The sequence below is a fragment of the Oreochromis aureus genome, linkage group 7, assembly GCF_013358895.1.
Source record: "Oreochromis aureus strain Israel breed Guangdong linkage group 7, ZZ_aureus, whole genome shotgun sequence".
In the NCBI taxonomy this organism is placed as follows: domain Eukaryota; kingdom Metazoa; phylum Chordata; class Actinopteri; order Cichliformes; family Cichlidae; genus Oreochromis; species Oreochromis aureus.
Genome location: NC_052948.1, coordinates 40,511,713 through 40,533,698, shown reverse-complemented (window position 1 = coordinate 40,533,698; position 21,986 = coordinate 40,511,713). Strand labels below are relative to the sequence as shown.

At 39.1% G+C, this 21,986-nt stretch overlaps 1 protein-coding gene across 1 annotated transcript; it reads right to left on the bottom strand.

Moving 5' to 3' along the window:
- Positions 1-1,065: 1,065 nt before the first annotated feature.
- pnpla7a (patatin-like phospholipase domain containing 7a) lies at positions 1,066-21,749 on the bottom strand. Its single transcript, XM_039614967.1, has 36 exons — positions 21,631-21,749; positions 21,162-21,213; positions 20,969-21,043; positions 20,642-20,729; positions 20,409-20,491; positions 19,876-19,976; positions 19,629-19,769; positions 19,341-19,500; positions 17,899-17,979; positions 17,219-17,347; positions 17,008-17,088; positions 16,762-16,891; positions 16,576-16,641; positions 16,393-16,469; positions 16,108-16,263; positions 15,872-15,949; positions 15,180-15,385; positions 14,904-15,059; positions 13,659-13,773; positions 10,898-11,011; positions 10,539-10,605; positions 10,008-10,157; positions 9,415-9,478; positions 8,972-9,140; positions 8,136-8,318; positions 7,789-7,907; positions 7,487-7,643; positions 5,310-5,426; positions 5,163-5,232; positions 4,837-4,953; positions 4,532-4,680; positions 4,259-4,411; positions 3,953-4,072; positions 2,395-2,479; positions 1,808-1,923; positions 1,066-1,293 (listed from the first exon to the last, which is right to left on the bottom strand). Exons 1-36 carry the CDS (start codon positions 21,639-21,641, stop codon positions 1,288-1,290), a joined length of 3,942 nt encoding a protein of 1,313 aa, XP_039470901.1. The 5' UTR covers positions 21,642-21,749; the 3' UTR covers positions 1,066-1,287.
- Between the last annotated feature and the right edge of the window lie 237 nt (positions 21,750-21,986).

Sequence of the window (21,986 nt, the reverse complement as noted above, 5' to 3'; positions counted from 1 at the left end):
TTTATATATATGTATATATTCTTTAAATATATATATTTTGAATACATTGAAAAATCTGTATGCACAGATAATTTTTTTTAATTAAAAAAACAAAAATTACCCTAGCTTTACATCGCAGAGCGAAGAACAAAAAAAACAAAAACCCAAACAAGCAAAACAAAAACAAAAACAACCCACACTTGGTCAAACACATATTCCTGTGCATAAACTATGTAGAGACAAGTTGAGCTTCAGATTTAATTTGACAGTCTTGAGCAGACTCAGTCTTGACAGACTCAAAACAGATTTTTTTTTTTTAAAAAATTTTTTTTCTGGGGGCTCTCTCACCAGTAAAGGGGGAAAACTAGTTTTTTGAAGTGGATTGCAACCACTGAAAATATTTTAAGCTCCAATCCAACATGGCCAGAGCGAAGTTTCAAACTCAATAATACCACAATCCGCCATTTCAAGATAGCATGATGGCATTATACTGTCTAACAGTCTAGATAACTGCTACTTAAAATACCTTTTGATATAATTCAGCTTGTTTTAAGAAAAAAAAAAAAAGAAAAAAAAGAAAAAAAAAACACAACAACAACACACAAGTCAAACAATGCAGGTATGTTAAACAGTGTAGTGGAAATGAAAGTGAGATGACTACATGAAGGGTGACTAAAGAGGTTAGAAGTTTGTGCTTCGCTTGTTTTGCAGTGTTTGAGAAATCGCTTGTCAACCCTATGTTGCTAGCTCATTTTCTACCCTGTATCGATAACGAGAGGTGTCGGCAGAAATGCAAGTTATAAACACACACACACACACACACACACACACACACACACACACACACACACACACACACACACACACACACACACACACACACACACACACACACACACACACACACACACACACACACACACACACACACACACACACACACACACACACACACACACACACACACACACACACACACACACACACACAAAAAAGTCACAGAAGACAAAAGGACAAGTCTTGCAGGTAGAGTCTGGTGGTTCACATTGGAGGGTAAAATGTAGCAAAGACAGAATGCTTACATTGTGCCAACCTGTTTAAGCAACTTTAATTACTCCACCATTCACAAAAACAGACTACTTGGAATTTACTTGCTGGTTTGACATCACTTCCAGTGAACTGTTAGGGATAGCCGGAAGCTGATGGTGGCAGCTGGTGGGCGGGGTAATGGAGCATGTCGATCTCCCATCCAGTTCTACATTCTGAGAATCAGGTTGAGGCGTGCATAGTCGTCCCCATTTTTCTTTGTTAAATCTAAAAATGAATGTTTTAATTGTCAGACAGCCATAAAATAAATAAATACAAAACACAACCTGAATTGTGTTGTTGCAGGTATACAATGTTCTCAAGCCCCAACTTCTAAATGATATCACTTTAGTTGAACTAGGTGCCCCTGCAATGGCTTCCAATTAATTTTAATATCATTAAAATTATTTTAAATCACTTTTAAAGCATGAACTGGCCAGACTCCAGCATGAACCTCAATCTGACTTTGAATAGTAGCCAGCAGGATAGTCTGATTTCCCAAGTGATTTATGAAAATCTTTTTACCGAGAGGACCGATCAAGTGTGTCGTCATTGTAAGCCAGACAAACCTTTGCAACACAAATTTCCATTCCATTATTGCAAAACAATGAAATTAATGATAATGTAACCTGAAAAGCCTGTTTTAGACATGAGTAAAAACAAATTCCTCACTGTGGTTGCTTGCTCTTCTTCTCTTTAAAGAGAGCCCACAGTTTCTAATCTTACTACCACAAGTTCGTACCGTGTCAGCAGTCTCCTCCCCTTCAGTGTGCTCTCCATAGCGATTATACATCTCCATGTCAGAGAGAGCACTCTCCAGTGCATCCTCTTCATAGTCAGTGTGGTAGTCGGATTCTTCTGATGCAAGGAAAGAGTGGGGGACAGGAAGCACACTGTGGGTGAATAAACTGGAATATCTGGAGTGTAGAATGGTGACAAATACACGTGGGTGTGCAGGTGCATAAGTCAGAACATTAGAAATGTCATACAGGGTGGACTTTGATGAGTGATGGATGACAAATGCATTATAAATAGAGAGAACAGGAATAAGAACAAGTTTGTAAATACTTGGGAACTTCTTCTTATTGTACAATTTAGTAACTTTTTCCATCAGCGGGTTTTACACTGAGGCTGTGTAGCCAACAAGTCAAGTCTCCTGACTTGTTAAAATTATGACCTAATAAAATATGACATTTTGTTTTGTGGGGTTGATTTGTTTTTCATTAGGTCAAGAATGACAAAGACAAACATGGAGACATGAGCGTACTTAAAAAGTACTTTGAGTGTGGCTGAAAGCTGCAGTGTTGGAGTGTGTGTCGGTAGTTTTACCATCCACAAGAGGAGGTTTGACGGGCTCGATGCGGGACACAATTTCTGCCAGGTCAGTGAAGGAAGCATTGGGACATGTCACCACCTTCAAAAAAACAAAAAGCCACAGTCAGTGACAGGGACTACTGAGGAGGCGTTATGGAATTTTATCGTCTTTGAATAAGCTTCCAAACTGTGTGCCAAGCATGCCAGCTGCAAGAAACAAAATAATATACTCCTCTATACTGCTGTGAGTTGGAAATTACAGCAAAGTATAATGGAAACTATCTGCATCAAAAAATTCTGCTGCAGACGTTTGTGCAATTTCAGCTTTTCGGTGAAGCACATCTGATTTTGCCTTTTTTTAAGCTCAACTAGTCCCACAACCTTGGTTGTGTTTTTAAGTCTTGATCTGCATAAAAATAAATAGTATCAAATGTATCACAGAAGGAGAAGCATTGCATCCCCTGGTTGTCGTACTCTCCAGTAGCATCTGAAAATAGAAAGGCATTCATTAACTGTGTGGGATGCCTATTGTTTTAAAGAATGCGAACAGAAGCCATTTAGTCTTAAACATTACTGTCTCAGATCTGCAATCATAAAAGTGGCTCCATCCTGTTTTCAGCAATTGTTCTGTTGCCTTTGTTGTTTATTATCAGGGAGGGGGAGGTTGCCAGTGTGAGTCCTGCTGTTTTACCCTTCATCCTCATGTTGTTGCTCAAACTGGGAGTAAACAACTTCTTCATCATTCTCGTCATCTCTTGGTTAGGAGGAGCTTTGTGTTTCTGTGACATTGCTTGGAACAAATCTGGTGCACAGAAATCTATTTTTGTGTACATTAAAAGCAAATTCATAGTTTTATTGTTATTACTTTATCAGAGGAAAAAAAAAAAAAGCTTAAGGTCTAAAAATGTTGCACTGTTAACAGCAAGTCATATAGCACGACCAATAAAATATGAGAAAATGATCCCAAAATATTTAATTAACCAACTGGTCAATTGAATGTTAAAGGACTGCAAGTGGGGTGTTAAACTCACTTTAAGATTATTTATTTATTTTAAACTCTGGATGCAAGGAACATGGATTTTGAAGATAATTAGTCAGACTCGTAAGATTACTTAAGAGCATAAACTACAGCAGAGAAGTGTTCTCCTCCTCAAGCTTTCCTTTTGTAGAAAATAGCTTTATACCCTCTCATCTTTTCCTGATACATTTTGTTAACAGCTGTATTCTTTTAAAGGGATTTGTAATATGACTGCTTACAAGTCCATTTGTTGCCTTTACATTGGATTCAGAGGAGTGAGATTTGAATATGGCTACTTACTAGTATTTCATTTTTATTTTGCATCTCAAAATCTGGCTGCTAAAAGCCAGAGAACAAAAGTTTTCAATGTCATTACAACCCTAAAGCAATGCATTTTAAAACAACTTGATCAAGTTTAATATACTATATTGTATTGCATCACAATATTTTTGTGGTTTTAAGTCAAAGAAAAGTCTATAGTCTGATGTTGATTTTTATTGAACTCTTTCATGTTCTAGTGTATGTCCATGTGTTGTTCACTGCCAACATCCTTACATTGCTTCTGCTTTGCGTGTTGTGGAACTCTTCTTGATGTCTGTCTTTCAGCATTTTTTCCACCACACCACTGCGACGCCACACATCAAACACAGTCTTGCCATGCTGGTACCCCACCTCCTAAAAATCACACAAACATATTCACATATCAGTACCATTTTCTATTTGCCAAAACATTTATTTTTAAAAGTTGGTCTGGTGTTTCAGATAATGAAAAACATTTGTCTTACAACATCTGAAAGTTTCAATACTTGTTCATGATCAGGGGTAAAAGAGTTCAGATGAAAACAAATTTCTGAAACTTACAGCAATTTCATCAAACTTGCCAAACTCTAGTGTACGGTATCTGTCGATTGGAGGTCTGATATACTCGCAGTAATCGCTGCTCTTCACAGACTCCAACTGTCTCACACAGCACACATAGGCCAGCCGAGTCTGAATCTCTGCCATGTTCAGCACCTGTGGAAATTAACTTATAAATCACTGAAACGATTTCCATAAATATCCTTATTTTTATTGATAGAATTAAAAACATTGCTGCACAGCATGGTGTGTCTTTACTCCTAATCAATCCATCACCTTAACTTTCTCAGCTAGGGGGTTAAGGCGTTTCCATAGCAGCCACCAGCCCGAGAGTGAGTCGCCGTAATTAGTGAGATTAGTTTCATCCCGGCTGCCCACATCGATAGCTATTACCACTTTGGCCCCCATGGAGCGCGCAACATCAGCTGGGAGAATCAGGGGAAGAAGGCATCAAGACAAACAGCATACAGTACTGGTAAAATTAAAAATATATTGCTATAAGCAAACAGCTGAGCAACAACATCAAAGTACGGCTACTTTTAATACTTCATAAGGGAAGGTACAAACTGAATGTAACAAACCAGGCAGGTTGTTAATATAGCCTCCATCCATCAGCAGGTGTCCATCTTTCGGGTCACACAGAGGAGGGAGATATCCCGATAGAGACATGCTAGCACGGACATACCGCCATAGAGAACCTCAAATAACAAACAAGCAACTTAAACTTACTTAAAAAGGCATAAAGCTTAACTGCAAGCAACCAATCTGAGTCAACCGAAAATTAATCAGAGACTATTAAAAAGTTCGCCAGTTCAGTTCACCTATGATGACAAAAAACACAATTCAGAAAACTCAATCAAGACCAAAATGATTCTTTCAAACTAAATAAACTGAACACTGTATTTACCATCAGTGTGTACTCTCATGGCAGAGGCAGTGATGTCAGTTGTGATATTGAAATATGGGATCCAAAGGTCCTGCATGACACAGAATTTACACTGGCCTCAGATCAGTATTCCAACAGCTGGGTCACACCTACTGTCATTTAGCTCACCTCAATCTGTTTGCTTTTGAAGACGTTGTTTATGCCAGAGTTGAAGGAAGCACCAGAAAACATGGATGTGATTGGATATGTCAAATCCAAGACCTTCCTAAATACTGAAGTCATTTCCTACAGGAAAAGCCAAAGGAGTCAAATTAAAACGAGGTTCAAATAAATGTTTCCCACCTCTAAGCAACTCAAGAAACTACTTCCCTAGAAGTTGAACTTTATTTTAATACAAAAGAAAACTCTGGTAGATTCTCACCTTATACCCAGCACTACAAAAAAAAAAAACACATTGAATTTTTTGTCATATTTGTCTGACAAGTGTGTACATTTCTCAATCATTTGAATAATACTGACTATACAGTTTTGCTTCCTGTGACATCTTAATTTTCATCATTTGAGTCTGCTAAGAACAAACTTATTTTGAACCTTCTGTAGGCAAGAACAGAGCCAGAGTAGGACAGGCCATATACAACGTAGAAAACCAAAACCTACCAAATGCTCTGCCTGCAGACCTGAGACAGAGCAGGTGTCTCAAATCAGCTTTAATGGATATGTTCCAACAAAGTTACATTTTTTACCATATTAACATGTCCATATGAATTTGTTTTGTTTTGGGTTTTTTTGTTTTTTTAAACGTGCTAGAAGTAGGGCTGTGCCATATCATAACATCCAAAATACCGGTATCAATACCGGGAACGAGCCCTGCTAGTTGTCAATACTGTGTCACGAGTATTACACGTTAACGCTACTTCTGGCATCTTGCCTCAATGGAGCCACACTTCAAATTAGACACATGACACATTTCCTAATAACTATTAACGAATGGTAGCCCACTGGAGGAAGAAGAGAGGGAAAAAAAAAAAAAAAAAAAAAGTAAAACTTGGATGGTTGAATGGTTCTGCCTGAAAGCGTCAATAAAACAAGTTTAGCATTCATAAATTCTTCTTATATTGTCAGAAACATGGCTAATTTTTCAAAATATTGCAAAACTAATTTTGACGCCACACCCCCCCCCCCACCCTTGGTCAATTTGTTCACTCCAGCTTGTAAGCTAAAATGCTCATCTGTAGCATTACCTGCATGGTTAACTTTCATGTCTTCTAGCTAAGATTTAAGATATAACACATCAACACTGTCAACTTGTGAGGTGGGGCTAACTTTTAGAGCAGAAAATCCAGGACAGTGATGTCAAATTCACTTTGATCTTAAGCAGGGTGGACCAGTGAAACATGATAAATGTGTTAAGTTAAAGAAAAAGTTACGATAGTTCATTACACAGACAGTCCTGTAATTATAAAATATAAAGTTTTGTTAATTTTACTGTGGGCTCACTAATAGTTGAAAAATTTACTTTCCCGCCATTTAACTGTTTATCTGTTAGTTAATTACTTTGATGGATGGGTAGTCTTTATCAATAGGAAAACTTGTGAAATTATAGTGGGCTGATTCTGGTCCCCGGGACTAATGTTTTGACATCCCTCTAGGGTTAAAGGGTTATCCAAGATGGCACAGTTTCGGAGTACTCCCTTCCCCTGTTGATCACTGTGACAACTCTTTGCATTACTGTGTCTTTTCCACATGCAGCAAGAGAACATGAGAATGAGTGGGGCTTGCAAACACAGATCGATGCATACTAAATAAGAATACAGGTGAAGTGTTACATCTAAGTCATTCTAAGTCAGACAGCTACTCAAGGGCAGGAAAAGGACTTGTACGTGATATGAAATGGTGGTAAATTTGCTCAGCATGGTTTATGAAATTAAAAGCAGGTCTGAGATCTAAACTGGATTACACTTAAATCATTTCAGGAAGAAAGTCTCACATCCATGTATAACTAACCCAGTTTAAAGCAAGATTAAAACATCCTATAGATTGTTATCATTAAAAGTTTGACACTGATCAAATTCAAGACTTCTCTGCTCAATGTCATTCCAGGAAATCATACCTCCATTTTATTATTTATTTTTTAAGCAACAGTAGAAAGGGGGGGGGGGAGAAAACCCAAAACAATTACACTGTGGTTGAACTTAAGAGTTCTGGTAACTGCCTCAGAAGTGACTTTTAAAGAAAGAATGGGACAACTTCTGAATAGTTTATGGAAAACAAAGCAAAGCAGATGTCAGTGCATTCAGAAAGATTTAGATCTGAAACACTAGAGTAACTGCCACTTTGACTCTTACCATAGTCCATTCTCTAGCTCTTATCCTCAAACGACTGTGGCTACGGTCCTCTGCATATAGAGCGCCCATCAGGGAACCAATTGAAGTTCCGCCAATTAGGTCTACGGGGATGCCAGCTTCGCATAGTGCACGCATTATACCCACTTGAGAACAACCCCTGGTTAGAAGGGTGGGGGAACAAACATGGAAAGAGAAAAATTTAACAAAGAAAAGATTGACATAAATAACCAGCATCATTAGGAGCCGATGTTGTATAATGTTGTCTTTAAAATTATGATGAGAAACCGTGTGACAAACATTACCTGGCCCCTCCTCCTCCCAGGACAAGAGCAATAGCATTGCCTGTAAGAACACGAGCCAGGCGGGAAAAGTCAGAATGGCGATCTGCTGGTTTCTCAAACACACGCTGATACAGTTCCAACTGCAAAAAATAAATAAATAAATAAATAAATAAATAAATAAATAATACTGCTAAAAGAAGATGACGAAACAAGTGGGATAAGAATGAATGTACTGATGTTGAAAGACAGGAAATAAGAAAGACTACTAAATGCCAAGCTGAGGATGGATCTGAAAGGAGGGAGGAGAAAAAGGGGAAGGGGGGCCTTTCATACGCACAGCACATTCTGGCCATGTCTTCCATTCTCACCAGTTTGGGCTGGCTTCGTCTGGAGAAGACCCTTCGGGGACAGGCAAGGTGGAGGTGTCTGGAAATCCAGCTTCGCATGTTGAGCCAGTCTACGGTTCCTTTGGGTGCAGGACCATCTTCTCTGTGCAACAGCACAAGCTGCTTCTGCGCACGCACTGCACTTCCTTCCAACATACGCTCCAACTACAGAGAAAGCAGAACAGATATTTTAGAATATTTCATGAACTATAGGAGTTGAGTCCCTGGGGGGGAAAAAAAAGGAAGAAAAAAAGAAAACGCGGCAAACTTGTGCAAATCCTTTATACATTTTTGGATTATTGCAAAAGGTTTCATGAAACATACAACTACTTTTCTTAATCATGTCTGAAAAACTACAATGTTCTGTTATCTTTAAAAACTGGAGTGAAGGAATAAGCAGAAAAAAGTTCCACTAAATATACATTTTAAATAAATAACTTCCTGGTTTAGGCATTCTTGTGTTACACAAAGCTTCATAACGAAGAGCCTTATAACAACAAAACAAAACAAAAAGCTCATTGTTGCTCATTCTGAACAAAATAGAAACCAGAAAGCTTCCGGTACCAAGCTTGCCAATTTCATACAAAACTGTTTTTAATAAACTGCAGAATCTTTGTTAACTGAGTTATTTACCCTGCAGGTGGTGCATCTCACCACACTGCCGCTTTCAGGTATTTTTCTGATTTGCTGGCAGAGGTGACAAGAAGCCACATTCACAACAATAATTTGGGGGTGTCTTTGCATGATTTGAAAGTGTAGCTCTAACAGTTCCTAGTAATACACCTCTCTCTTCTCCTGGGAACCAGTGAACACCTCACCTCCCCTACAGTAGGGTCCTGCTCTCCTAGTCCCACAATAATGATGCAGTCAGCCTGACGGATGCACCTCTGTGTCCACGGGGTCAGTGTGTAGTCAGTCTGGTAAAGAACTATGCGATGGATGTCTTCTTGTTGGCCCAGCCAGCTGGACAGACGGTACTCATGGACACTAAAGAGGAAAGGAGTCCATTAATGACAGGCAGCATTGCTTTGCTGGCAGCATCCAAGAGATCCATTTTCCTCTTGTGCCAATAGAGCAAACTTTCATGCTCATTAAATTCTGCTAAAGACAAAGCACAAAGAAAATAAAAACCAACAGACAGCAGTAAGACACCGAAAAAGACTCATTTTATTTGAGGTTTGAATAAGAGAAGATGGACCTGCAAAATTTTTAAAAAAAAAAAAGAAAAAAAAAAGAAGTTTGAATCTGGCACAAAACATACCTGTCAAGTGCAGCAGTTCCAAGACGCTGTTTGATGATACCACTTGTCAGTAGAAGAGTGGGACCTTTATGTGAGAGATCATAGATTACACCCATGAATGTCTACTTCAAGGAGGTGTTACGTCCTGTATACTGTAAAGCAGTATATTATAATATACCACTTTTATGTGGTATATTATAATAAAGAGAAAAAAAAGGCACTACACTGAAAACAACTTATTTGAACAGTTCAGCCCTTAATGCTCATTAAAGTGAAAATCTAATCGCTTAATTTGTCTGTACCATCTTATTTAGCCCTCAGGACAGATGCTCATTTGCTTTTGGTTCAATTCCAGTTCAAATTAGGATGCAAACAGGAATCCAGAATTCTTAAGGGGAGAGTATTTCCATCATGGCAGACAGACAGCACCTCTAATCATGCCTCCATGTCCTTGATAAGAAGTTTTGGAAAATGACAACAGACTGGGTGAAGAGCAGCAGTAGGCTGGTCATATGTTTAAAATAAACAATCATCCATGACCTGAAGCGTTTTCTGTGTCGAGAACAGCATGAATGATTATAAGCCAAATTTGAGCTTCCATATCTCTTTCTTACCTATTGCAAGGAGTGCATGCTGCAGCTCTAGAGTAAAGGCAGTAAGAGGCACCTCTTCTGATACTGGCAGGACTGCCACAGTGGAGAGGTTGGAGGCTTGGTTTCCTGCATCCCACTTACTACCTGGTGTGTGCAGGGCCAAACTGCGAGCTGGAGATGTGTTACAGATTTGCAAAGGTGAAAAAACAGATTTAATACCAGAAATGATGGGAGAACCTAACCAATTAAAACACCTGTAGACCATGCATATGTTGAATCCAAAGTTTGTTTGTTTTTTCCCCACCCCTACATGAAGGACTTTCTGAGAGGTTTTTAGCAAGAGCCAAAGAAAAATTACAAACCTTATTAATGACAAACAATATCAAAACATTTTCAGTTTCTTATAATTAAACACGAGATACTTGTTTATCCATTAACAAACAGATGTGCCACACAATCACTGCCTTTATGGTACATCAACAAAAACTGCCAGTATGTCTAAGCCAGGAAAGAGCCTGCAAAATAGGCAGCATTGCACACAGATGTACACACCTGTCAGAGGACCATTGACCTGCTGCAGTATCTTCTGTCCGAGTAAGTGGATCAGCCTGGTGACAACCTGAGATGCACATTTTATAATCAGCCCTGTTACTCAGACTCTGCAGTACAAAGTCATTTCCTGACTTTATTTTAAATGTTTATTGTGATGAGTTTCAGTGAATGGAACATGTTATTTTTTATTAGTTTGATTAAATGTATTAATTATCTGTATTATTTTTATGATTACTTCAAGTCTTTTTTTGTTTAAAGGGACGGGTGAGGCAATGGCGCTTGTTCTCTCCAGTAAAAAGGATCACTTTAACAGAATTATTTTCAAACCAGATGAATTTAAAACATTAGATTAGGCCTACCTGAGGGAATTTCCTCTTGATAGAGCGAAGTGCACCTTCTGGTAGCTTGGCCAGCTCAGAGTCTCGTACAGCGTGTACTGTGGTCGCTCTGTTCTGACGGGTCAAGGCCTCCACCTGCGCACAGACAAGTCATTAATTACACAAAATCCAAACAAAACCTATCCAGGAATGCAAGTAAATAACTTATTTACTTTAAGTGAAATAATTGATACAGAAATGGCAAATTCCAGGTATAAATTCTGTTATATAACAGAATTTATACCTGGAATTTGCCTGTTATATAACAGAATTTATACCTGGAATTTGCCTGTTATATAACAGAATTTATACCTGGAATTTGCCATTTCTGTATCAATTATTTCATATTGCACTGTATATTCTGAACAGACACCTGATTGTCTCCTTCGATTTAAAATAAATAAACAAATACATAAAAATACACCCGAAGCTAAAAAGCTAAAATTAACCTCTACCCCTCATCTAAAACTGATATCTGAGTCGTACTAAGTTTGTCTGACAATCATTATCACAGAAGCTCCAATGACAGCGTTTCTCCTCCAGGTAATAGTAACCATATGATCCATTAACCCAGGTATTATTAGAAGCATTGAACCAGTCACACCAGCTGACAGAGGTGGATGAATTAAACCAAGTGACTTTGTTTTACACAGGTTGAAAACACAATATTAGAGTTTAATTTGAGAAAAACTTGGCAGTACTATTAAAATATTTAGAAGATACTTTAGAATCAGATTTGATCAATATCATCATCATCATCATCATCATATCATGTTTGTATAAAAATTTGTCCTAAAGTCAAGCTGATTTTTCCCCCCCTTTTCCCTTTGATTGTAATATGAAGTGCAGTAATTTCAAACAATCCATTTATTACGTTTTTTTCGTAAATATAAATATGCACATCATGGGACCCAAATCTTTTGACCAGTATTGAAGGTTAACAACACCCACACTCCTCTGGCAGCCTAGCAAATGAATTTGGTGCATGCCTTTGCAGGGCTCGCAAAATCGCTAGCCCGACGTCCCGGGGCTAGCGATTTTTCCAGTCGGGCTACCAAAATCCATCTCAGCCCTGCCCGTCGGGCTATCATAGGAAGGAAAAATATGTGTCAATGCTTTTGCATTTTCTTTCGCAAATGTAGCTGAGTAAGTATGTTATTGGCATCGATGAGCCACTGTCAATATACGACATACTGAAATCGCGTTTGAATTTGCGCTTGTTTTTTGCTTTCACTTTCACTTTGCGATCGCGCGAACAGTGTGTAGAGAGCGGCAGCACTGATTGGTGAGTGACGATTAATTGCGCACCAATTCCTCTGGCATCATCTTATCACTCATTAGCTTACTATTCAAACGCGACAAGTGAAATCTCCCACAGCAAGCTCAAACATGTGAGAGGTTGATTGCGCAGAATATCGCTGACCGTTATGTAAGTACGTGTGTAAAAGCAGCAGGATTTACGCCGGTATTTTAGTTCTGCTGAGCCAAATAAGACAGGTCAGGGTGAAGAAGGGGCAGCCAATGAAAAGCCGACCACAAAACGGAAAAGTTATGACAAATCAGACTATGAGGCAAAAAGAAAGCTCAGCTTTTTTGGTTTCATGGACAAAAGAATTTATGTGGCTGGAATATGACGAGCTAAATAACATCATGTTCTGCCGGGTGTGTCGTGAGTTTCATTTCATTTGAGTCGACAAGCGCCTTTGTAACTGGGACCAGTAATTTTAAGAAAAACCCCATCAGAACCCATGAGAAACACAAGAAATGCATTATTGCCCAGTCTGCAATATCTTTCCCAGAACAAACAACAATTGCAAAAAACATACTAAAAATAAACCAAGCACAAGCAGAAGTCCTGAAAAATCTTTCAGAAGCGTACTATGTTGCAAAGAGTGAACCACCATTGGCCAAATTTAGCAGTTTTTGCAAACTTCAAAAAGCAAATGGCCTCGATCTTGGTTCCACTTACCTCTTACCCTTGACTTCAGTGGAAATTTCAGATTCAGGATCTGACACAGACTGATTCATGTTCTACACAGTTCTTGCAAGTTCATAGAAATTCCTGCTCAATTAGAAACAAGTATTTGAGTTGATGATTGTAATTTTTATACAGTTGTTGTGATTTGTATTTTAACAATTTTCTGATTAATTTTTGTTTCCGTTACAATATTATACTTTAATGTATAATATTGTAACGGAAACAAAACATTAAAAAATTGCTCTCTTTTTTTATTCGGGCTACTTAAATTTATTTTGGGCTACCAAAAACTGAAGAGGGCCTGCCCGAAGGGCTACTAGAGATTTTGAAATTTTGCGAGCCCTGCTTTGTCTAAATGCACTTGGAACTGTCCCAAAAAGAGCCCAAGACAAAGAGCATGAAAAAGATAAAATTATCTGGATTATTTTTTTATGCATATTCTATTTCAGCTGCCTTTTGGCTACATTTTTTGGACTTTTTTCCCCCCCCATTTGTTTAAATATATCCCAAGATGTACTGGTCTTAGTCTGCATTTACTGAAAGTAGAACATACAGGCAATCCAGTCTCATCAGCCATATGCGGTATACTGACAGCTAATAGGCAGTTCCATTTGTGATATTAACATTGTAATTTTTTATATCTAACCTTTTAACAGGTTCTTCTATGAAAACAAACAGCTAGTGTTGTTTGATACAGCATGGATATTAATAGTCTTCCATCAACTCTTCCCCAGCTGTCTTCCCTCTGGCTGTCACGGTGCTTACCACTCCAATCAGGTCACCACGTCCGTACTCCCCTATCAACTCTTTCTTGCCATCCTCCTTCATGATTACTGAGCGCAGTCGACCACTCAGCACTATGAAAGTGCTGTCGGATTCTCTCCTGCCTGCAAAAAGAAAAGAAAATACAGATAACTTCAGTCTACTGCAAATCTGCAAACAACTCACAATCACATTTCCAAATTCAGCTTCCCCTCCCTCTATTAGTATTTATTAACTTGTCCCGCATGAACCAAGTAATGCCTGTAATGTTACGAGTTGATTTCACACATGAGACACAAGGTCAGCAGAGGACAGTGTTGGGAAGGTTACTTTTAAAATGTATTCCACTACAGAATACTGAATACATGCCCCAAAATGTATTCTGTAACGTATTCCGTTACGTTACTCAATGAGAGTAACGTATTCTGAATACTTTGGAATACTTAATATATTATCATGCTGTTTACAACTACATGAATGTCCTATTGCTGTGATTTATTACTGTTACTGAAGGTACGTAGTACGAAACGTAGTAAAGGGACCTCTGGCTAATACGTCCGGTTCCCTGTCTGGCTGGTAGCCGAAAACTAGCTTTACTTTGTTGTCTGGGTCAACTTTGCTTGCGAGAGACAGAGAGAGGCGTTGAAAGGCTCCAACAGAACTTATTGTTTCGGAGGAAAACACGAACACAGTGTACAGTTGAGTCTTAGTAGCTTACTTACAAATGGGCTCGTCAGGCACTCTTCTTGGCTGCAGTGGTTATTATATTTACATGCTCCCAGCTCCCGTTTTTGCTCCGTGACAGCTCGGACTTTTCCTTTCTCTCCCTCCCTCGCTCACAGACACATAACGGGTATGGCAGTCCATTCTCCCTGCAGCACGGACTACACTGCCCATCAGGCTACATGCTTTAGAGCTATGCCTGTAGCATTCTGCCTTTTAGCTTAGCACAACAACAACAAAAAAAGGCGCTCTCTCACCCAGGAAACACGCAGAGAGAGAGCGTCACCCTGTAACCATGGCAACCGTAACGCTGCCGCCTGGAACAACAGAACGTAGCTGTCAAACAAACCCAAACAGTCCTGACCCGCGACAATATGAAACAGGGAAGTACCGCCGTGTAATCCATTTATTTCAACAAAGTAACTGTATTCTGAATACCACCTTTTTAAACGGTAACTGTAACGGAATACAGTTACTCATATTTTGTATTCTGAATACGTAACGGCGGTACATGTATTCCGTTACTCCCCAACACTGGCAGAGGAATACCTGTAAACAGCCCTGCCAGCTTCGACGGCCATCCAGTCAAGAGCAAAGTCTATTTGCCTGACAAAAGATGACATCCTCTTCAACACAGCATGAGCAACATTCAGCACCACTTTGGGCTCCACTCGCATTATCCTAAGGAATAAAGAAGAATCCACAAAAGGACAAAGTAGAAGTAGCCATCTTTGTTTTTCCCTCCAACTCTACAGTGCTGAACATCACAACAGTGTGAGGATGTGTGTTCAGGTCACTCACTCATAAAAATGTGTTTTGGAAATAGAGAGGAAGCTGCAATCTCGCTGAGCTCGAACTGTAAATATGAGGGGCTCTCCGGTCAGGACAGCTAGGTGACCAACAAGCTCTCCGGGATGCGTTACAAACAGGCGCGATTCTTCTTCACGGTCAATCATCCGCTGGTAAACATGGAGGAGGCCAGAAATCACGAAGTGGATGCTCACCTCCTAAAACACCAAGAGGGGACGATTGAGAGAAAATGCTCAGATTTAACACTGTGACTCTGAATGCTGTTAACAATCAGGTGGTGAAATACTGAATTCATGATATTTAAGATGAGTAATACCTGTGTTGAAATTCAGATTTTACTGTTGAAAGCATTACAGGCAAGTCGTTCCCAGTCATCCCTTTGATTTTTAAATGACTGATTAGTTTGTTTACTTTATAAGCTTAACCCGTTTCCCCTCTTGCCTATGAATCAGGATACCCTTTAGCCTTATGATAGTATAAGGTGACAGCTTTCTAATTCTTCCCACAAGCAAGTTCACATGCACACAACTTTACATGCACATTAGTTTCCCAGGTCCCATGTATGACCCTCTGCAATGCATCGACACTGTCCAATGGAGGCATAAATTAATCAAGAAGAGTTGAAATGAAGTAAAATATTAAACAGAATGAAAAGTAGCTAGGTTCTAAGTTGCTGTTCCAACCTGATCTCCCTGACGAGCTACCACAGAGCCAGCTTTGACATGGTGGACGGTTACTCTGCCTTCAAGCAGACTAGGGTCCTGCAATAGAAAAAGACACTCTAAAGACCCACTTATGATGACAAGACTTTGGATTTAACATTTTCCCACGTAACATAGCACAAAAATAAATTTAAAAGGGTGCATTGAAAGGATCAGAACACTGACGCCAGCTGAATTTTCTCCAATTAGCCCCTCACCTGCAGCTGGATGATTCCCAGCAGGTCTTTCTTAGCAGCTTGGAGGATTGCACTGCTTTTACCAAGATAGGTAGCATCAGCATGCCCTCCACTGTCTGTATAGTGAAATACTTCAGATGGTGTGTGTTGCATTGTCACACTCTTCTTCAGACTAGCCTACAAAGACAGGCACAGGAGAGAAACTACTATGGAGGAAGTAGGTAAGATGCAGCAGATACTGTGATATTGTGTTACATTTACACACAAGACCTGTCACCACGCTTCAATGTAAAAAGCAGGCCTTACTTTGTGAGTGATAGGAATTGATGGAGCCTCCTCAATGGTAACTCGAGCTCGTTCCCAGGCCATGCTCAGGTCATTACCTGTAACTCAGAAAACAAAGGATTAGGATAACAAGTACATCTGTGCAGGAAATTTATACAGCCATGTGCTATTGGATGATCGCTTATGTCCAAGGCAGTGACCCACCTGTGCATTCAGTGGGCATAGAGGTGGATCGCAGCTTCCTGGTTGAATGGCTGTCCTTTACACCATCTGTTTAATACAAAGTAAAGTGCCAGCACTGGATCAGTTTCAATACAAGACAAAGCTGAAATTGAACGGCACGTAGTGCATGTCTGGATGCACGTGTGCATGTTTGTGTGTGTGCTTGACCTGTCTCTACAGTGTTTTCAGTGGTTCCAGCAGGTAATTCGTCCTGGAAGTGGTGACGACGAGTCATCTTTCCAGTATTTGCTTCTGCCATCACATTGTTTATATTGGTCAAGGGCACTGCTTGACTCTCCTGTCAGTCAAGGAATAAATAAATAAATAATCACATCATAACTTGTGTGACAGTCATCGCGACCATGTGTATGCACATAAATACTATAGGTGTGCAATAACCAATTCTCCTCCTACCGGATTGAAGAGCTCAGTTGTTAGCCCCAGATAGTTATGCAAAGCCAAAAAAGTGACTCTTTGGAGGCGCACCATAATTATCTGAAAAAACAAAGAAAACCCTTGGCTACAACATGATATGTAGTATATTCTGCTAATTGTTGTATGTTGTAGCTCCAACTTAGATGTTTAGCTGGAGAAAAAACAAACACTACATCATGCACTCTTTTACCTGAATGACGCGTACAAGTGTCTCGGGGTATTTCTTAAACACTGACTCGAAGGCTGAAGCAGGTAAGCGTAAGATGGTGGAGCGAGTTGCAGCTCGTGCCGACACAGTTTTATACGGAGCTGGATAACCCTGGCAAATCGAAGAAAAGAATCAGAGAAATCTCATCCACATCTTTTACAGCTGTCTATTTGGAACTGTCCTCTAAGTAATAAATTGGGCTAAGGATACTTTCCGCAAGGTTTATTCTGTGACCTGTGCGTGTACCTCTGCTTGCAGCATTTTAATGTGGCCTAAATAATTGTCAGCACTTCAAAGCTCTATAACACAAGTGTGATAGTGTTTGTATGCAATTGCAACAAAGTAACAAGATATTAAAAAGTTATTCTATTGTAATAACTGATTTTTCTATACATTACATACGTGGTTTGAGTTCATTACTGCACAATCAGTTCCAAACAACATCAATCTGAGTGTGTGAAAAGGATGACAATGATGTATTTTAAGAACAGAAAAACACAGTCTATAAGATGCAACTTTAAATAAACAAATTACAGCAAATAGAAAGTACATTAATTTTGTTTCAGGGGCATGAAGGTAATGAATAAACAAATCAAAATGACACAGACACTTCAGAAGGCAAATGAGGACATAACCTAGAGAAAGAAAAAACAGCAGCTCACAGTGATAGTGTCTAGAATACTGAGCAGGCTGTGGACGCTGTCTCCGGGGAGGACATCCTTCACCACTGATTCTGTGCCATCCTGCAATATAAAAAAGAAGAATACAGGACATGATGCCAACAAAATAATATTGATAAGGTAAAAATATTTCACACTTTCTTAACAAATCTGCAGACATCTAGTTGGATGAAAGTAGGAATTTAAGCAAGCCAACAACATATTGGGATGCCACTCACTTGTTGCGATGGCAAAAATAAAGTAGTTACTATTTATTCTACTGTCCTCTGGTGTTCATACTTTATCATTAGAAGTAAAACTGGAAGATAGAAAAGGACACTGAAAATGAATGTAAATTAAATTAGATACAGTTTGGAGCCGACCTTGCATCACACTTTTTAAACTGAACTTTGATAATGACCAGTGGGCACAGTTGTTAAAATTGCAATATAACTTTTGAATTTACCATTTTCTATATAAATTGATGTAATGTCACAGGTTAGTAGGGCTGGGCCATATCACACCGTTCACAATAATACCGGTATAATGTTAGGCAATGATAAGAAAATGAAATATCGCAATGTGCAGTGCCTTTGTTTTCATACGCACATGGCGGAAAAAGCATGGTGGCGACGGAGAATGAGAAGGGCGAAAGCGGATTGTTGAATGAAGCAGATGAACCAGAATTGGAGTGTAAAAATGGTGCAACTTCAGTGGTGTGGAACTGGTTTTGGCTTTCGTCCATCAGATACACACCAAAGCACATTTTTTGGTAGACCATGCAAGCGGGCTGTCGTTATTACCAAACCGATTTTAGGTAGTACACCGCGCTCAAAAATCTGTCAAAAATGTTTTAGTTCGACTTTGCTAAGCTATGAAGCCGCACCGCTTGATGGATTGTCGGAGCATTACGGCTACCTTAGTTGGGAGCCTCGCGGAGTAATACGTACTGTGCTTCAACATAATATTACCGCATTGTGTGTGTATAACCTCTTAAGTTTTGTGGATATTATACATGGTTATGCACAGGATATGTCGGCCAATTTGTACTGGAAATGCCTTTTGGTTAAACTGTCAGCAAGGAATTTGCACTTGCACTGTTAAATTTTTATATAGCTTTAATGCACATAAAATAAAAAAAATAAAAAACACCTGCTTGTTTAAGTGAAAATACATTGATGGGGTTTTTTTTGCACTAATAAAGTTGTGGAGTTGTAAAGTATTTTGTCTCACATCAGTTATATCTTCAGTTATATTGTTATCGCAAATTTTCAAATATATATCATGATAAATATTTTTGGCCATATTACCCTGCCCTACAGGTCAGAAAAATAACAATATTGCTTGCATAAAAAGGAAAAAGGCAATAGAATCTCAAAGGTAATTAAGTTTCAAAATTAGCCTGAAGAGAGAGTCAAATGGAAGACAACACATCATTCACATACGTTCTCTTGTATGCAGAACTCAAGTCTTCCATCCTGGACCACATAGATGCTGTCATCATCATCCCCTGGTTTGAACAGGCCTTCACCCTCCTGTAGCTCAATAAACACCATATGCCGACACAGCTCCAGAAACAGAGGCTTCTCAAAATGGCCCAAGACCCTACAAGTTGAAGAACAAAAGTAAACACACACACACACACACACACACACACACACACACACACACACACACACACACACACACACACACACACACACACACTATTGAGGAAAAGTTGACATGCCTACCTGACATTTTTCAGCATATACAGGACCTCAGAAGGCAGATTCGAGCTCTGCACTTCAAACTCTGTTAGATCAGCTTCCAGCAGGGAGGGAGGGGGTTCCTTGGGCTGCAGGGTGGGAGGGTCTCTCCGGATCCTCAGGATTCTGTCAGAAGGAGAAAAACAAACAAACATGTACTTTAAAAACAAAACACTAATTTCACAAAAAGCCTTGAGTACACAGAATATAAAAATGTGTTAATTCTTCATACTTGCGGGCTATGTTCAGAACTTTGGTTCTTTTTCGTATGCGCTGTGGTTGCTTTGATTGCGAGGGATGGGATGGAGAAGGAAGCGAGGAGAGTGTCTTAACCTACAAAACAACATTTAAATATATTTTGTTTATTGCACACAGAAAAAATTTTATCCAAAGTTGTACTTCTAATTAAGAAATACTGGAACTGATTTTTTTTTTTTTTTAACTGCTGGATTAAAATTAGAAAGGCTGTTTGTGATTTATCATCAAGCCAAATTACTGAAGGCATTTTCTGTCATTGTGTATTAGGGTTAAGTTATAGAAGTCTTAGTAGTGTTACCTATGAAATTAATAGAAAACTACAACTAGATGTTACCATCAAGTATTTTTGGACATCAACTGTTTGCATAAAAACATTAAAAGCAAAACTCACTAGTTTTTATAGAGCAGAGAACAATCTACTAGACTATACTAGTAGACTATACCAATAGAGTGTGTATGAGCCATCAACAGAACTGAGGAGAAAAAAAAGAAAAGAAAAAAGACAACCTTTCGCATTATCTTCCTTCCATAGAAAAGCACTTTATCTCGTTTCCTGAATCGATAGTGAGGTACACCCGGTTGTTGATCACCTTGTCGGAAAATCCAAAAATATAATGCAGATAAACAACAAATGTCGTTCTGCAGCAAGTGTAAAAGAAAATGTTTCATTTGGTAAACAAAAACAAATGATATATATCATAGAATAAATATGAAGTTCAGCAAGAGGTCAGATGACTCACGGGCATGTTTGAATCTCCTGTAAAGGAAGAGCACCACAATCCCAATCAGCACAACTGCAACCATAGCTCCAATCAATACACCTGTGAGCTAGAAGACAAACAAGACTGATGAGGCAATAGTATGATCACACGACAGCACAGTTACATAGAGTACAGCACATTTGTAAAATTATTGTTTTTAGTCCAACTTTGCATCACAATTAAATTATCTGTATAACTCTAAGCAAAACGAGCTCTACTGAGTGGAAAACCGCCTGATTTGATAACACTGTATCCAGGGCCCTCATTTCTTGTACAAAACACAGGCACTCAATTTCCACTTCATACCATGCTGGTCTGCATCCTCTCCTCCAAAAACTGTGGCAGCCGTGCACGGAAGTCAGTTCTGCTCATCGTTACCACCTAAATATAAGACAACAGATTCAAGTAATAAATGTTCAACACTGGTAGCTTCCAACTAACTGACTTTTCTCCTTTCAAACAAAGTTAGGAATAATTTTAAATGGAATTATGCGCTCACTGAACTGGCCATTTTGCACGGGTCTCCATCATCCTTTCCATGACACTCTAACCTATAAGACACAAATCTCTATTAACGCTGAGTCTGCAGCCCAAAAATCACATGCCATCGAGGGGAACCAAAAGTTGCTGAGGAAAAGGCAAAAACTGAGAAGGGGAACACGGATTTGTATGTTAGCAGCCACTCTCGCCATGTAGCGTTGTGTCACCTTCTTAATTCATCTTAATAAAATTACCAAAACACGATGAGGTGTTATAATTAGCCAGCAACAAAGTAACTTTCGATAGACGTCAAGCTTTAAACGATTTACTGAATACGTCTGAATGGAGTAGCTAACGTTAGCTAAAATAACATTCGCTAGCAGCTGTCCAGCTGACTGAGAGTAGCTGCTTCACAAGTTATCTTGAAGAACTAAGATAGTCAAACTCTGTGAAGTTGACAGGGTGTAAAAAACAAACACGACGCTTACTTTTCGAGCATCCTGAGGTGCCGTTTTCAAGCTGATAACATAGCTAAACAGAAGCTAGACTAAAGTTAGCGAGAAGCTAACAAAGTTTTATGCTGTCAGTCGCTTAGCTCCGCCCTTATCCGCTGTTACCTTGGTAGCGCTCAGATCATTTATCCAATCAGAAACGCACTAGGCACATCCTCGTCTTCCTGTTTTTAACAAAGCATCTTTGAAGGCTACAAACATCCGAGAGGAAGTGGACTTTGTTTATTTCTCGACCAGTCTCTTATGGCTTTTAATATTTCTATTGCATTTTCGAGTTACCTTTGCCTATTTTAGAGCTTAGACATTTAATATTTATATTTGTCACACTTACT

Bases quoted from the DNA above. Each gene is read 5' to 3' on its own strand.
- pnpla7a (XM_039614967.1), bottom strand. The intron at 15,060-15,179 runs GTGAGTGACCTG...TTTATTCCTTAG, and splicing joins TCCAAAACACATTTTTATGA to GATAATGCGAGTGGAGCCCA. The intron at 11,012-13,658 runs GTAAGCACCGTG...GTCTGTGCGCAG, and splicing joins GTGGTGACCTGATTGGAGTG to GTGGAGGCCTTGACCCGTCA.